At 44.9% G+C, this 16,845-nt stretch overlaps 2 protein-coding genes across 5 annotated transcripts in view; one reads left to right on the forward strand and one right to left on the reverse strand.

Annotated features, from left to right (window-relative positions):
- The window catches only part of OTOF (otoferlin), a 172,720-nt gene extending 165,676 nt beyond the window's left edge, over window positions 1–7,044 (forward strand). For 2 of the 4 annotated variants that reach the window (XM_078149814.1, XM_020983910.1), the window contains 5 exons: window positions 546–644; window positions 952–1,193; window positions 1,483–1,661; window positions 2,300–2,400; window positions 5,762–7,044. In XM_078149814.1, coding sequence (XP_078005940.1) covers window positions 546–644; window positions 952–1,193; window positions 1,483–1,661; window positions 2,300–2,400; window positions 5,762–5,942 — 802 coding nt within the window. In that variant the 3' untranslated portion in view covers window positions 5,943–7,044. Of the gene's footprint in view, window positions 1–545; window positions 645–951; window positions 1,194–1,482; window positions 1,662–2,299; window positions 2,401–4,172 lie in introns of all 4 variants that reach the window. The other 2 variants (XM_020983909.1, XM_020983911.1) reach the window with 1 other exon arrangement.
- Window positions 7,045–7,723: 679 nt separating this feature from the next.
- DRC1 (dynein regulatory complex subunit 1) overlaps window positions 7,724–16,845 on the reverse strand; it is a 49,305-nt gene continuing 40,183 nt past the window's right edge. Inside the window, 7 exon segments of the mRNA XM_020983914.2 lie at window positions 7,724–9,809; window positions 11,797–11,899; window positions 12,715–12,832; window positions 12,835–12,863; window positions 13,926–14,098; window positions 15,440–15,526; window positions 16,576–16,665. Of these exon segments, the coding sequence (XP_020839573.1) occupies window positions 9,753–9,809; window positions 11,797–11,899; window positions 12,715–12,832; window positions 12,835–12,863; window positions 13,926–14,098; window positions 15,440–15,526; window positions 16,576–16,665 (657 nt within the window). The 3' untranslated portion in view covers window positions 7,724–9,752.

Consider the following 16,845-nt stretch of genomic DNA (forward strand, 5'->3'; position numbering starts at 1 on the left):
GGGCCTTGTGATTCCATTCTTGGATCTTAACCACTTTATAGGCCCCATGTGGAGATAAACCACTTTCATATATGTGTGTGTATGTGTATATATATGTATATAGATATACAAAGGCCTATATCTTATTAATCCAATGGCTTGTACTTGTTATCAAGCTTTCACTCTTGCTTGAAGTGATATCTACTTATTTCAAAAGTATTTCTGCAGGTTTGTGAACTGTTTATCATGTATGTATCTAGTAATAGGAAGAGGAGGAGAAAGTATCGAGCGTGCAGCTTGTCAGTGTGATGGACAGCTGGGCTTAGAGACAGGAAGACCTGAAATCAAGTAATACCTATGACATACACACACAAGCTGGGTGACCCTGGGCAAATTACTTAAACTCTAGGTTCCCTGAACAACTCTCTAAGACTGTAATTTATGCAGAAGACACCAATCTGCGTTGCCAGAGGGAGGTTATTCATCTAGGAGTTCCCTATAATAATGAAATTAGCCTCCATCACTGCTGCTGCTATTTGTTATTATTAATTACTATTATTACTCAGGTATGAGCTGCGAGTCATTGTATGGAACACAGATGAAGTGGTGCTAGAGGATGATGACTTTTTTACAGGGGAAAAATCCAGTGACATCTTCGTGCGGGGGTGAGCAGGGGCACAGTGAGCTTGGAAGGCTTAAGGATGGCTTTGAAGGAGAAAGCCTTTTGTCTGGTTAGCTGGGGAGGGGAAGGGAGGACAGAAGGGTCAGGGCATCCCTATTAGGGGAGGGGAAAATAGAAGGCACACAATATGCACTTTGGGACCTTAGGAACCACTGAGCCAACCTCCAAAGGCTAAGGGAGCATGCCAGGGAAAAGGGGGCCAGGGAAACTGAAAAGTTGGGGCAGAGGTGAGGCCGGGATGTGTACATGGGCAGCAGGGTCTAAGAGCTTCCATAATGACCTCCCCACAGGTGGCTGAAGGGGCAGCAAGAAGACAAACAAGATACTGATGTTCACTATCATTCCCTGACTGGCGAGGGGAACTTTAACTGGCGCTACCTGTTCCCCTTCGACTACCTGGCAGCCGAGGAGAAGATCGTCATCTCCAAGAAGGAGTCCATGTTCTCTTGGGATGAGACAGAGTACAAGATCCCTGCTCGGCTCACCTTGCAGATCTGGGACGCAGACCACTTCTCTGCTGATGACTTCTTGGGTGCGACCAGAGAGGAGCAAGACAGAGGGGGCCACCCAGAGGAGAGGAAAACTGGGGGATAAAGGAAAAGGCAGGGGGGGTGAGGGATAGAGGAAAAGAGGTGGATTCTAGAGAGAGAAGAAGGAGATTGAGATTCTGTGAGAGATACAAGAGGGATCTGGAGACCCGGAACAGAGGAATTGGGATGAAAAAGGGCTCAAATTCTCTGGACAGTTTCCACCCTAGAAAAGTGGAATGGGGTACCTGGCAGGAAGATACACTGAATACCTCAATGCTCTCCATGCAACAGGTGCCATTGAGCTGGACCTGAACAGGTTCCCCCGAGGCGCCAAGACGGCCAAGCAGTGCTCCATGGAGATGGCCACTGGGGAGGTGGAGGTACCCTTGGTCTCCATCTTCAAACAGAAGCGTGTCAAAGGCTGGTGGCCCTTGTTGGCCCGGAATGAGAATGATGAGTTTGAGCTTACGGTGAGCACTTCATCTTTAGACACAATAAGGATAGAAGTGGAAGACAGACAGGGAAAGAAGCGCCTATTACGTGCCAGGCATCGTGCTAAGTGTTGGGGATACAAAAAGAGGCAAGACAGTCCTTGCTTTCAAGCAGTTTACAGTCTAATGGGGGAAGACAACATGCAAACATATATAAAGCAAGTTGTGTATAGGATAAATAGTAAATAATTAACAGAGGGAAGGCACTGGAACTAAAGGGGATTAAGGAAGGCTTCTTGTAGAAATCGGGATTTTAGCTGGGACTTAAAGAAGTCAAGGAGCTCATTAGTCAGAGCAGAGAAGAGATTCCAGGAACAGGACACATCCAGAGAAAATGCCCAGAGATGAGATGGAGTGTCTTGTTCATGGAAAAGCCAGGAGGCCACTAGAGGGGAGAACAATAGAACTGGGGGGTTGGGTGGGTCCTAACAAATTAGGACTTTATAGTGCTGAGAGCTGGGTACATGTAACTAATTGTAAGGATCATGGCACAACTCTCCCTCTTCCTAGGAAAAGGTGGGGACCAGGAAGGTTGAGGGAATAGTGGTGAGCATGACTACAGTTCTGGACCTCTTGGCTGAACTAGGCAGTGTCTGTGAAATTGTGTATCTCTCTAGGGAAAAGTGGAGGCAGAGTTGCATCTATTAACTGCTGAGGAGGCGGAGAAGAACCCTGTGGGCTTAGCACGAAATGAACCAGACCCTTTGGAGAAACCTAAGTAAGTTCAGATTTCTTTGCCCTCCTTGCTCTTCTCTTCCCCTTCAACCCTTCCCAGCCCTTCATCCCAATCTCCCATCCCAGTAGAGGATTCCTAAATATATTACCTTCTTCTCCCAGAACACCACTTTCTGGCCCACTTTCTAGATGCTTCAATTCTGTTAATATTCTGAGACTTCAAAATGCCCCAGGCCTGAAAGATTCTAGGATAAGTGTGAGGGTGGGGTGGAGTAGTATAGGATGATGGAAAAAGCTCTGGACCTGGAGTTGGGGGACCTAGGTTTAAATCCCAGCTCTTCAATCCCTATCACTTGTGTGACCTTGGCCAAGTCACTTAATGCCTCTTGGCCTCAGCTTCTTTATCTGTAAAATGAGGATGAAATGCTAAAACCCCTTCCAGCTCTAATCTATGATCATAAGACAGGAGGCACAGGAGGAGCCATTGAAGGTTTTGGGCTCCAGTCTCTAACAGGTTCACTCTTGCTCTGGGCAGCCAGCAGGACAGGAAGACAGCTTAGGAGGGATTAAATATTAATTTATTCTTATTCCTCTCGAGTGGGTTGCTGATAATGGGAGCTCCAACTCCTATGGCTTCCCCTAATTAATTACTCTTCTCAAATGGGTGGGGGAGAATAAGGGTACCAACTCCTGGCATCCCCTAAATCTCGATGCGGGCCAGTTGAGATAAGCACAGACAGTCACAAATCTCGACAAGCCTTGATGGGGGCTGATCAAGGCATGCACAGCATTCCAGCTAGTCTGCTTCCCCCTACGCCTCCGTGGGGACTGGTTAATGCGACCACTGCACTACACTGTCACATTTCCAAAATCCCCACTCACTGACCAGTGCTCTATAGAGAAGCACACAAAGAAGGCATCTAGCCAGCAATAGCCTAACAAGTTTACGTTAACTTTAGCAATATCATGCTGACTTAGGCCTGAGCAAACATAGTAAGCTGCTTACATTTTCTCATCCCTGTATCTCACTGCCCAGTCACAGTAGAAACTGTTTAGAATGTGAAAACCTGGCAACTAGAGAGTGTTTTGGCCATGGATCCTGGGAATTAGTATGTGGGATCCTGGAATTATTATCTAAAAAAGAATAACAAAATCTACCTTACTTGTAATGATCTCATTGTCCTAAGACCAAATAGTCTTAGGGCCAGTTCCTAAAAGAGAGTGACCAGACCAGAAACAACCTAGGATCAAGAAAGTTCTAGCAGCAAGTTCTTTCCTAGTCCTCATCCCCCTATTTGTTCCTCTCCTATGTCTAGGACAGACTCTCCACAAAACTCCCATCCTCCCCTCTCCTTTTTCAGGCCAGGTGCCCTCCTCAGGTGTTCAGTGTTCCTTATCTCTCCCTCTCCCACCTCTCTAAACCTGATCTCAGGAAAGAAGCTAAAAAAACTCATATTCAGATAAAAATGACTGATTAAGTTACAATCTATTGCTTTTTTCAGAACATATAAATTTTTCAAGATATAAAGACCATTTGGTTTAAGGCAAAATGATACCCTACAGAATTTTGGCCATCACTCACCATGACCAAAGTCAGGGGATGCCTCTGGGGTCTGCCTTTCCTATATCTTTGCGCTCTCTCTCTCTCTCTCTCTCTCTCTCTCTCTCTCTCTCTCTCTCTCTCTCTCTCTCTCTCTCTCTCTCTCTCTCTCTCTCTCTCTCTCTTTCATGCCCTCCTACTCCTGCCTTCCCTTTCCCTGCATTCTTTTCTCGCCAATCCTGCCCTTCATCTTCTGTTTCCTCTTGTCACCCCAGCCGGCCGGACACCAGCTTCATCTGGTTTTTAAATCCTCTCAAGTCTGCTCGTTACTTCCTGTGGCACACGTATCGTTGGTTTCTGCTGAAGATCCTGCTGCTGGTGCTTCTTCTCCTCCTCATTGGCCTCTTTCTCTACTCTGTGCCTGGCTACCTGGTCAAGAAGATCATTGGTGCCTAAGCGTGCTTTAGTCCTCAATGGTCTGGTACTTCTCCCCTTTGCTGCCTTCTCCAAGGACTCCACTGCTGAAAAAAGCAACCCTCCTTTCCTTTTCTTCCTCTCTTCCCTTTTTTTCCCTTCCCTTATCTTTCCTTTCCTTGTGGGAAGAGGGAGAATTCTCCAAAGAAATTGTAAACACAATCTTTATCAGCAGATTGGAACACAAAAGGGGAAAAGGGCTACCCCAGGGACAGCTAGCAAATCCCAAATAGAACCTAAGAACCCACGCTCCCAGCCTAGAATTTACTCCCTCTGTGATAGGTTCAGTGAAATTCAATCTAAACATTTGTTGTTTCTTCCATTTTTAACTTCAAAAAACTTCAACTCAGATTTATTAAGTGCCTGTTATGTACAAAGCACTTGAATTACAAAAATAAAACTGTCCTGCCCTGAAGAAGCTTACAGTTTACTATATACAACAAGCACACAGATACGTAAATACAAAGTAATTTCAAGAGTGGGGAAGCATCAACAACTGGGGAGACCGGGAGAGGTTTCATACAGCTCATAGCACCAGAACTGGGCTTTGAAGGAAGCCAGGGGTTTTACAAGGCAGAGGTAAAGAGGGAGTGCATTCCAGACTTGTGAGACCAGAGGTGGGAGGTAGGAAATATAATGTCTTGTGCGGCTTGCTAGGTGCTGGCAGTACAAAAGTGAAAAACCAAGTGGTCCCTCCCTAGGAGAATGACGTGAACACAGATAATCATACAAATTAGAATGTAAACTTACTAGCTGTGTGACCCTGGGCAAGTCACTTAACCCCATTGCCTAGACCAAAAAACAAACAAAAAACCAAACAGATTAGAATGTAATTCAGTGCATAGAAGGAGTCAGGCATCAGAAGACTAAGGAGGGAGGGAGGGAATAATTTCTAGTTTATGGAGTATCAATTGATTCATGACTTTGAGGATGAAAAAGTTTTCATCCAATGATGTGGAGGAACATGCAGGGTAGCCTACAGGGGCAGGAGAGGGCAGGCCAGGTTTGGATAATGTCAGGTAGTACCATCTGGAGTAATAAAAACAATAACTTGAATTTATAGCAAGCTTTAGGATATGGGCAGCACTTTGCATACGTTATCTAATTTGGGCTTTGCAACAACCTTCTGAGATAAGTGCTATCATTACAAGCTGTTTAGACAAAAAGACTTAGTGCCTTTCAAAGCCACAGCCATACAACTAAGAAATGTCTGAAGCAAGACTCGAACCTGTATCTTCCTGCCTCCAGGTCCAGTGTTTCCAACACTACCGCACACAGTCTCTTGACAGATGCAGCGCCCAATGGCCAAATTACAAGAGCAGCTGGTTGGGTAGGCACGCATTGGTTACTCTGTTAAACATCCCAACTCAAATCTTTTTCCTCTCCCCAGCCGGCCAGATACTGCCTTTGTCTGGTTCCTCAACCCTCTGAAGTCCATCAAGTACCTCATTTGCACCCGATACAAGTGGCTCATTATCAAGATTGTGCTGGCCCTGCTGGGGCTGCTCATGCTCGCCCTCTTTCTCTACAGCCTCCCTGGCTACATGGTCAAGAAGCTGCTGGGGGCCTGAACGCCCCGCTCCCACTCTTCTGGGCCCAGCTGCTTCTGTGTTTGGAATTTCTGTGATTTGAACTGTTTGTCTTCTGCCCTGGGCGCCCATGGGGTGGCCCAGTAAGTAGCAAACTGAGCTCCGTGGGCTCTCCAGGAAGCCCTAGGTTTCAGAGGCCTCACCTCCCTCATTTGGTTCCTAAATTTCTCATTCTGACTCCAGGGCTACCACTCCCCTCAGTCCAGATCCAAGTAGTGAGGCTGCCAGAGCAAGGGTTGGTCGTAAACTAGGTGCCCCCTCTCCCCCCCCACCCCCCATACACTTTGCCAAGGTTTACACTTGGTAATGGAAATCCCCAATTGGGTTACAATCTCCTAACCCTTCCAGTGCCCTAACCAGTAAGGTTTGCATAACACCAACAGAAAATCATGGTGAACCCTAGGCTATAGAATAACATCACAGGAAGATGCAAACCAAGATACACAGGGCCACACCAAACACTCCACCTACCTCCTCCACCCCAAATAATCCCATTGCAGGAACACATTCCAATAAGAGCACAGGGGACCTCTGTCCTCCAGAAATGGGACAGATATCTCTGCCCTGCTCCCAATTCCCTTGAATTGCTACTTTTGCCCTAGTTCCTCTCGGCTTTGCTCTGGGGCTCGGGCATGGCTGGCTGTCTCCCAAAGGAGAAAAGGTCTCTCCCTATTTCCCACGGGATACACCCAGCTTTGCCAAGGATCCATTGTGGACCATAGAACCCTGTTCTCCCGGAGATTTTTAACCATCCTCACGTGAGTTCCTATGCCTGCACACTCTTCTCAGTGGGTGTACATCCCTGGCTGTCATTCTGTCTGCACACTCAGCCCCACCTGATGCTCCCTCTGCCTGGGCCCAGTCCCCCTGCAGCTCTGGGCTTGGAGTATGACAAGAATGGCTTCAGGCCCAGGGTCCCCTCCCTCTTTCCGAACCCCACCCCCTCCATTGTCTGTCTCACCGCTGCCTGCTCTTCTAAGTTATATTCTCCCTGCATGGAGATGGTGCAGAAAGCACTTCTCCCTTCCTGTTTGGGTTGTGTTCCTGTTGGGTTTTTCATCTTTGGATGTTGTTTTCTCTCTGAATAAAAGAAACCAAATATCTGAGCTGCCTGGTTCCTCAGAGATAAGAGTGTGTTTGAGGAGGCTGGAGGGACAGTGGGAGGGTAAGCATTTATTAAGCGCCTGCTGTGTGTCAGGCACTGCCCTAAGTGTTTTACAAATATTTCATTTGATCTTCACAACCACCCTGGGAAGCAGATACTATTATTATGACCACTTTACAGTTGAGGAAACTGAGGCAGACCATGGTGAAGTGGCTTGCCCAGAGTTGCACAGCTAGTGTCTGGAGCTAGGCTCGAACTCGTCTTCTTGACTCCAGACCCAGTGCCCTATCCCCTGTGCCCACCTAGTTGCCTCTACAAGACTTCGTAAGTTAAACACACAATAGGCAGCTGTGGTAAGTTGTTCCCTGTGAAACACCTCTCCCTCCATATCTCTCAGTCCCCCTTGCCTGCAATTGTCGCCAAGCCCCGACAAGGCAATACAGAATCTTTCCCCTTTCTTTTTCTCTCCCAGCCTGGTATAACTCTGACTTGACTTGCCCCCTCCTTTTCTAGCCAGGTAAGCCAGCCTTTTTCAGTTTCAAATGAGATAAAATCATGGTTTTTTAAAAAATCATACTACAGAATTAAAGAGAAAGAGGAAATAAATTTAAATAAAGCATAAAACTTCTAAGAAATAAGTTACATGGCCATGAAAATGTATTTTTTCCATTTTTTAAAATCAATTTATTTTTAGTTTTCAACAATCACTTTCATAAGCCTTTGAGTTTTAAATTTTCTCCCACTCCCTCCCCAAGACAGCATGCAATCTGATATAAGCTCTACATATACATTCCTATCAAACGTATTTTCACATTAGTCCTGCTGTAAAGAAGAATTAGAACCAATAGGAGGAACCACAAAAAAGAGAAAACAAAACAAAACAGAAGAAAAAAATAGCAAGTAGTATGCTTCCATCTGCATTCAAACTCCATAGTTCTTTCTTTGGATGTGGATAGCATTTTCCATCATGAGACCTTTGGAGATGTCTTGGATCCTTGCATTGCTGAGAAGGGCTAAGTCTATCAAAGTTAGTCATCGCACAATGGGGTTGTTACTGTGTACAATGTTCTCCTGGTTCTGCTCACTTCACCCAGTATCAGTTCATGTAAATCTTTCCAGGTTTTTCTGAAGTCTGCATGCTCATCATTTCTTATAGCACAATAGTATTCCATTACATTCATATACCACAACTTGCTTGGCCATTCCCCAATTGATGAACATCCCCTCAATTTCCAATTCTTGGCCACCACAAAAAGAGATGCTATAAATATTTTTGTACATGTGGGTCCTTTTCCCATTTTTATGATCTCTTTGGGCTACAGCCTTAGAAGTGCTATTGCTGGGTCAAAGGGCATGCACATTTTTATAGCCCTTTGGGCATAGTTCCAAATTGCTCTCCAGAATGGTTGGATCAGTTCACAATTCTACCCACAATGCATTAGTGTTCCAATTTTCCCACATCATCTCCAACATTTATCATTTTCCTATTTTGTCATGTTAGCCAATCTGATAGGTGTGACATGGTATCTCAGAGTTGTTTTGATTTGCATTTCTCTAATCAATAGTGATTTAGAGCATTTTTTTTCATATGACTATAGATAGCTTTAATTTCTTCATCTGAAAACTGCCTGATAAAAATGTACTTCTGTTGATCTCTTGGACAAGCCCCTCTATCTGCAACACTCCCCTGCTCTTCCCTCATATCTCCCACCTTGGTAAGGAAGAGGGTAGCAGGTGTGAGGAAGCTGGGAGCTCACCTCATTTATAAGAACAGTCAGAGGTTTAGAGTAATAGACAAAGCAAGAAACCTGGGGAGGGACAGTCTCACTTCCAACACTGGCTCCTTTCTAGAGTGGTACACAGAAATAAAAAAGGAAATAAACCAGTGAAACACCCACCCTGGCACCAAAGCCTTTAGGTCCCAAGGTTTTTTGACTTGATCAGCCCGCATACTGAGAGCCCTAAATTCAAGGTTGGTCACCCCTAGGAGTGTCAGAACTAATAGCCAGATGGACAAATCATTTGAGACTCACTTCTATAAAAGGCACCAGTTATCAACACTGGGACATAGTCAACAATATGGACTCTGATGTGAGGGTAGAAAGGTTTGGGGGTGGGGAAAGATAAAATTATCCTTAATCTAAAAGATTAAGTTTCCAGGATCAATTTGAACAAGACCTTAAGGCAAGACCTACAAAACTACCCCAGAACCCCTGAATCATATGAATTGCCCAAATTCCCAGAGTGCTTTGTACCAGATGTCCAGGGTTCTGCCACAAATGTATCTATGGGCCTGTGTTAGAACTGGGCTGGTCTCCAACGATAGGAGAAAATGCCAAGGGTCAAGGCTACTTTTGTCCAGGGGCAACTGGTATTTGATTTGTCCCCACAGTTGAAGATTCCAGGGTTTGCTTATCCTGTATGGACGCAGAAGGCTAAGGTGCAGGGTAGGGATTGACTTATGAAACTAGACTTTGCTTCTTTAGAGAGTCAGCCATAGTTTTTAAAGACTTTTATTGCAACTGCAACCAATGAATTCATTATGCACAGTGACTTGTTTCAATGTGCAACAAGTTGCAAGGAAGAGCTGCAGAAAGTTTAAAGTACTAGCTCTGTGATGGTTCCCAGAGAAGCAGGGCCCCAGTGCCAGCCCAGGATTCATCCACTGTACCAACCCGAGGCCCTTCCTATTTCATGGGTCCTTGAAATACCTGGGTGGGAGGCACTTGTAATTCAATGTTTATCTGGGGAAAAAAGAGAGAGAGAGAAACAAAGGCTGGGCTATTTGTCCTTAATGGACTCTTCTCAGATTCTCTTACTATCATCTTGGCACCAGAAGGTGCACATCAGCGAGGCCTGACATTGCTTGGGTTGCCCATTTCCAGGACATGCCCCACCTCCTTTAGCCTCCATTTCTGTTTTTAGACATGGGAGCGCCAGGTTTAGAAGCCCCTCGGGGCATGATCCTTCACTCTACCAAGGCTTTCTCTTTGGAAGACAACACTCTTCCTTTGGCTGTAGCTAAATCCTCTTGCAGACTCAGCCTCCAGAAAAGTTGTGAACCTTACCTTTCTTTCCAGGGTGCTTATCTCCCTTCCTCCCTTCCCTGTTCCTGCTTCTCAGAGGACGTGCTGGTGGAAAAATAACTCACACAGACACCCAAACGTATGACCAAGTGGGCTGGATTCACTAACTCAAAGCTATCCTAACCCTCCTAAGCCAGCAATGCCACTGTCACAGTTAAAAGAGGAAAAACCAATGGAGTAAAAATCTGTTGTGAGCAGGAGAGGCTTCCCTTGGAGGGGTTCAGGAAGAGGTTTCTGCTGCTGCTTGGTTCAAGCACTGCCTGGGCAGTGAGAGCTGCCTTCAGAGACAAAGAGATCCCCTTCACTAGAAATCTTCAGTGGACACAGCACAGGGCCCAGAGGCAGGAAGGTATGAGTTCAAATCTGGCCTCAGATTTTGCCTCAGTTTCCTCATCTGTGAAATGAGCTAGAGAAGGAAATGGCAAACCACTGCGGTATCTTTGCCAAGACCCAAACGGGGTCACAAAAAGTCAGACACAACTGAAACAAGTGAACGAGCGATGTTTGAGCAGGGGCCACTTCTTAGGAGATATTGTAGATAGGATTCATGCTCTGGATGAGATGACCTCTGAGGCCCCTGCCCAGATCTGAGTGTCTCATGATTCTATGCCGGTTTGGTCAACAATCAGCAGACATCAATATATAGAGATAGCTGGAGAGTTTGAGAATATGTGTTCCTGCCAAGCTTTTCCTTGGCAGCCTGGTAATCCTGGATTGATGATTCTTCAATAGTTCCTAATGGACTATACTACTGGCAAGAATGATTTCCCTCTGATGAAGAAAACCAAAACACACTGACATCAAGGGAGACATCATCACCATCACCATCACCACCATCATCACCATCACCATCACCACCACCATCATCATCATCATCATCACCATCACCATCACCACCATCATCACCATCACCACCATCAATCATCATCATCACCACCATCACCATCACCACCATCATCACCATCACCATCACCACCATTATCATCATCATCACCATCATCACCATCACCATCATCATCATCACCATCACCACCGTCACCATCACCACTACCATCATCATCATCATCTAGCATTTACAAAGCTTTAAGATTTGCAAAGTGCTTTCCATATGTGAGCCCATTGGATCTAACAGAATGGAATTTAATCTATTTTAAGAAGGAGAGGAGGAAGTCAGTCAACTATTCATTGATCACCTACAAGTGTTAGGCACTGTGCTCCAGCCAGGGATACAAAGACAAAAATAAAAAAAGTCCCTGCCCTCAAGGAGTTTACATTCTATCTGGGGAAACAAAATGTTCAGGTATAAATAAGTATATACAAAATAAATACAATCTATGTTGGGGGGGAGGCAGTGCCACCAAATGGGGCTGGGAGGAGTAGGTCAGGAAAAAACTCCTATAGGAGGCTGAGCATCCAAGGGGGTCAAGGAGTCTAAGAGGCCTCATGAGGAGAGAGTCATGCAATGCTCATTCCATGCTTCCCAAGACAAGGATGAATGTTGTGTGGCTCCATCAGACCTTCAAGCTCCCTTCCCTCAAAGGCTTCCTCTTCCTCAGGTCACACCTCCCACCCACTTCCTGCCTCCCTCCTCCGGCACCCTTGGACCAGTAGTCTCCCCCACTTTGGCCCCCATGCCCCAGCTTACCCTGGAATTGATGTACTGCTGCAGCAGCATCTGCAGCTCTGTATTCTGCTGCTCAAGGAACTCATTCTCACTCAGCAGCTTGGCCCGCTTGGTAAGGATGTTGCTTTCTCAACAAAAAGGGAAAACCAATTAACGGTCTGTTCAGCAACTAAATGGTGCAGTAGGTAGAACACTAGACTTGGATTCGGAAAGCCCTGACTTCAAATTAGGCCTCAAACACTTGTTAGATGTGCCACTCTAGGCTAGTTACTTAACCTCTGACTGCCTCAGTTTCCTCATCTATAAAATGGGGATGATAATAATAGCACCTCAGAACTGTTGGAAGGATCAAATGAGATATCTGTAAAGCACTTTCAAAATTCAAAGCACTATATCAATGCTATTATTATTGTGCTATTATTATTTTATTATTATCCCCAAACTCCTCTCTTCTCCAATATAGAGTCTGGTGGGCTTTATCTGGATGGTTTTCAGACCATGAGAGGGGAAGGGTTCTACCCAGAGGCAGAATTCCATCTATTGAGTACACAGAACAGTGCTTTGAGGGCCTCACTTGCTCCTGAGAGCCACAGGCATCACCCAGCCACCACCATTCTGGCTTTCCTAAGCCAGCAAAATTCAAAGGCAAGTGACTACATGTCACTGGCAAGGAATCTGAAAAAAGAAACAAGAGGACTGAACAAGATGCAATGACTGAGCAAGTGCCGTCTTCCACTGTACCACCAGAGGCTCCCCTTCCCATTTAAATTCAGCATTTTCATCCAAAACCTCCTTAAAACTGAAGAGCCAGAAAATGTGATGACTAGACTATCCATCTCCAGGTCTTAATTTCATTTTCTTCAAAAACTGGATACTGCTAAGGTGGGAGGAGATTCCTTACTGCCCTATCACTTTATTCCCCACAATACATGTACTCACTGGTATTTCTGGAGGGCATCTATTAGCGCATCCCATAGCTTCTGTCTAGAGAGAGGGATGATGAAACATAGGGCATCCCAGTATTCTGAGTCCTTTGAGATGTCTTGTGACTCTCTCGTGTCACCACTTTTAATGGTACTGGAGCTTCCCTGAAGGATGAAGAGAACTGGTTCCCACCTCATAGTACCCAGATCCTGAGTAGTACCAAGCCCCTAGCCCTGTACAGCAGGAAGTAAGATCCTTTTACTTCTTGCCACCCATAGCCTTCTCATTTAAGTACATTACTGTATAGGAAAAAAATGATGGGAGACAATGGACATTTCTTGGAGAATACTGCTGTTAATTTTTCCTGGGTATTAATGTACTTTTTCTATCTACGAATATATCATCAGCGTCCAGTTCACCAATTTGTTATTTTATTTAACCAGTTTGCTGCTCATAGCCAAGGTGACTAAACAGATTACTAGAGCATCTTAGAGCCCCAGACCACTGGCTGCCAATCCTCCTGAAGATTCTTTAGTGGTTGGCTGGGACCACAGCCAGATGTTCACAGCTAGCAAAAGGAAAAAGCAAGGGAGAGATTGTTGGGATATTTGAAACTGCCCACAGCAGTAGATGATTCTCTCTTCCTTGCAGGGATCATCTACGGGATCTGTTAGCCACAAAGAGGACAGAAATGGAGCTATAGAAATTCCTAGACATTCCTGTAGATATTTCCTACAGATATTCTTCATTTCCCTCTTCCTCTTCAAGGGCTGCTCATATTCCCACTCCTGAGACAATACATTCTTCCTCTATGCCACAGGACACATGGTTCCAGGCATTAAAATCACCATTCTACCCTATTCTCTTTTTTAAAAAGGTTTATAATTATTGTAATTATATATTATTATATAAGAATTGCTCTGGCCCACTCCTTGAATCCTTTTTCCCATTCAACATCTATAGCTAGATCCTGATTAGTGTAAACAATGAATCCCATGAAGTAATCTCATTCTTACAATTTTCATTACATATTTCCACTGGGATGGAACCAATTATCCACATTTTATGTGTAACTTTGAAGCTCTAATATACAGATTTGAATAATGCAACCATTTGACAAGATCCGTTATTCATACTAACCAGGAACTGGGTATAGCCAGATGATCTACTCTACCCACAACCCAGGTAGGCTGCTTCTCACCCTATTTCAAGGCGCCTGAGCCCACCTGAGTTTCTGCTGACTAATAACAAAAGCCTCCAGGGCCTTGAGGACGTCATTAGGATGGATGAGCTCAGAACAGAGGCGGCGTTGGTCTTGGCAGTCACCTGGGACACTGCTTTCCTTCCTGATACTGCTGTTGCCTTCAGTATCGGAAACTGGAGTCAGGGCCTCTTGGCTCTGTAGATCACAGGATACAAAGTACCAAAGGGAAGGTGGGATGTTACCACAACTGAAGATATGTGTCTTTGGGAAGGAAGAAGGAACGAGAGTGAAAGAAGAGAGGAGAGACTGTGGAGAGGCGGGCTGAGAGAGAGGGAAGAGGGGGTTGCAGGGAGAGAAGGATGAGAAACAAGCTACATAAAGCCACACTCAAGTACCAGCTGTTTTTACAGCATCAGTGATGGTGGCTTAAGCAGTCCATTCGAGCACACCTCCACACAAGTGACGCTCATCCAGAGCTAGTTCAACCCTAGCCTCTGACATATACATATATGGCTTACATCCATCCAGAAAAATTCAAGCACCTGAAGCAACTACTTATGGATCCTGGACCAAATCTACTTTCACAAATGCCTCCAGAGCCCCTCCTCTGAGCCCCAAAGCTCACTTTGGTGGCCAAAGCAACACTTCACTTTTCAATCGTTGAAGGCCATGCTGAATGTACCCAGATTCCAGTCTTACCAGCTAAAAGACATGCAGTCAGTCTCATTGGCTGAGTGAAAAAATGATAACTAATCTTGGCTCCAATCCCCCAATGCTATTAATGGACTTTTTTTTTTAAACCAAGGCCAGTAATAACTAATAGATTCTACCCAGGGCTAAGAGCAGCCCAATCCCCTCTAGGCTCTCCTGCCTTTTCTAGCTACTACTGATTATGAAGAGGCCCATCTAGTAATTAGTCGGCCCAATAATGATTTGAGGCACACTCAGTTTCTTGCATCTGGGCCCTTCAACATTAGATCTCTTTTTTAAAAAAAATAATTAAAAAGCTTTACAACATATCCCTTTGAAACTTCATGTTGGGCTGTTTGACAATGTGTGTGTGTGTGTGTGTGTGTGTGTATAAATATATATGTGTGTGTATATGTGTGTGTGTGTACATATGTATACATATATACATATAAAAATCACTTTGCTTCTCCTCAAAAGAATGGCTATAGGACAAATGAGATTGAAAAGACTAGAAGAAGACAAGGAACTTAATGGAGCAAGACAAAACAGTGAGTTTTAAAACAAGTTCCACCACTCGTTACTAGCAGCAGTGTGACCCAGGTATATTTAGCAGATGGAGCTTAGATTTTTCCTCCTGTAGAATGAGAATAGCACCTGTTCAGAGATATTGTAGACATTAATCACTAAAGAAAAGCTAACTCCTTCACAAAAAAAAAAAATCGAGAGAGAAATGACTACATTTTCTACTTAGCTTAACAATCTATTGATGGAATACAGACCTGACTAAATCTGCATCCTTTCAGCAGAGACTGCAAACCATTCCCCTTGCTTTCTGTTTCTTCTTACCTGGAAAGAGGATGCCCTTCTGGCTCGAAAGTCGAGGAAGAATTGCACCAGTGCATAAACATCATCTTCATTTTCGATCCCAAGGGCCTAAAGGGAAACAGAGCCAAAGAGTCCCTGGAATGTCCTGTTCAGATGCCAAGGAATATTGGCCTACTTCCAGAATGCAAAGTTGAAATCTTCCTCGCATAAGCTACCAAGCTCTACCTGAAACCCCACAGTACTAAGTGGCATTAGGAGAGGACAACGTCTCTTCTTTCAAGGAATACCCTTGGCCAATTGGGATTAGTTGCAATAACATAAATACAAAACATAAAAATCTTTATGAAAAACATAAAGACCTGTGCAATCAACATTAGCACTTCAAAAAATGAGTGAGCTTGGAAAGAATAAAGGATGAAGTGAGACAAAAAAAAAAAAAGAAAAAAGAAGTGGCCAGAGGCCATATAATTTAGTGGAAAGAATACTGGACTTTGGGTCAGGAGACCTAGGCTCAAGTTGTGTTCCACTACTAAGAGGCCGTACAACCCTGGGTCTCACCTCTGGGCCTCAGCTGCTTCATTTGTGAAGGGGGGAGGGAAGGGAAGAGAGATAAATGAGATGCTCTCTAAGGTCCCGTTCAGATTTAACACTCTACAAAATTCATTACTCCTGGAGTAACTAGAGATGGGCAGCGCTATTCTGCCCTACTGGAGGGCTTGCCCTCCTAGGTGCTTACTTTATGGATGCCAAGGGCAACATGAATCCAGGCCCTAATAGACAAAGACAGCTAGCTGGGCTGGACCAGCAGGACATTCCTGAAGGACTACAATGACCAAGAAGAACAGAGGATACAGTGTGCAACATTGAGATAGGAGGCAGGCCAAAAGAATGAATATGGGGTGGGGAGAAGAAGCTATGATCACAGCAGGAATCAGAAATACTTCGAAGACTATTAGAGATTGGGAGAGCTTTAGGGTCATTTAGTTGAGTGCAGAGAAATAAAGGAGAAAGATCCATTGGGGAACCCTGGGAAGGCCCTGTACCCACTCACTCTAGGGCCTAACAGGAGCATCAGAAAGGACATAGGATGCTCCTTTCCCTCTGATTTAGGCTTCTAGTTATTTTCATTAAATTCCCAAGAGTGTCTCAGAACTCACAGCAAAGACGGAGTCTAGCTTCAGTAGACAGCTTTCATTCCTCTCAAGGGGATAGAGAAGGTTCAGCAACTTACTCTCTATCAGAAAACCCTGTGGGGGGGAAAAATAAAAGCAGATCTGAACATCTGAGGCCAGCTTTGTTGTCAAAAATCAGGCTCTGGTCACCTCCGCCTAATCGTCGAGGGAGGCAAAGTTCCAAGAAGTTGAATCCCTTGGGAAAGGACTGGGGAAGTAGAACACCTGGAAGTGGCCCAGTGCCTTGGGTCTGGT

The sequence above is a fragment of the Phascolarctos cinereus genome, unplaced genomic scaffold (genome assembly GCF_003287225.1).
Source record: "Phascolarctos cinereus isolate Bilbo 61053 unplaced genomic scaffold, phaCin_HiC Scaffold_2;HRSCAF=192, whole genome shotgun sequence".
Lineage (NCBI taxonomy): Eukaryota > Metazoa > Chordata > Mammalia > Diprotodontia > Phascolarctidae > Phascolarctos > Phascolarctos cinereus.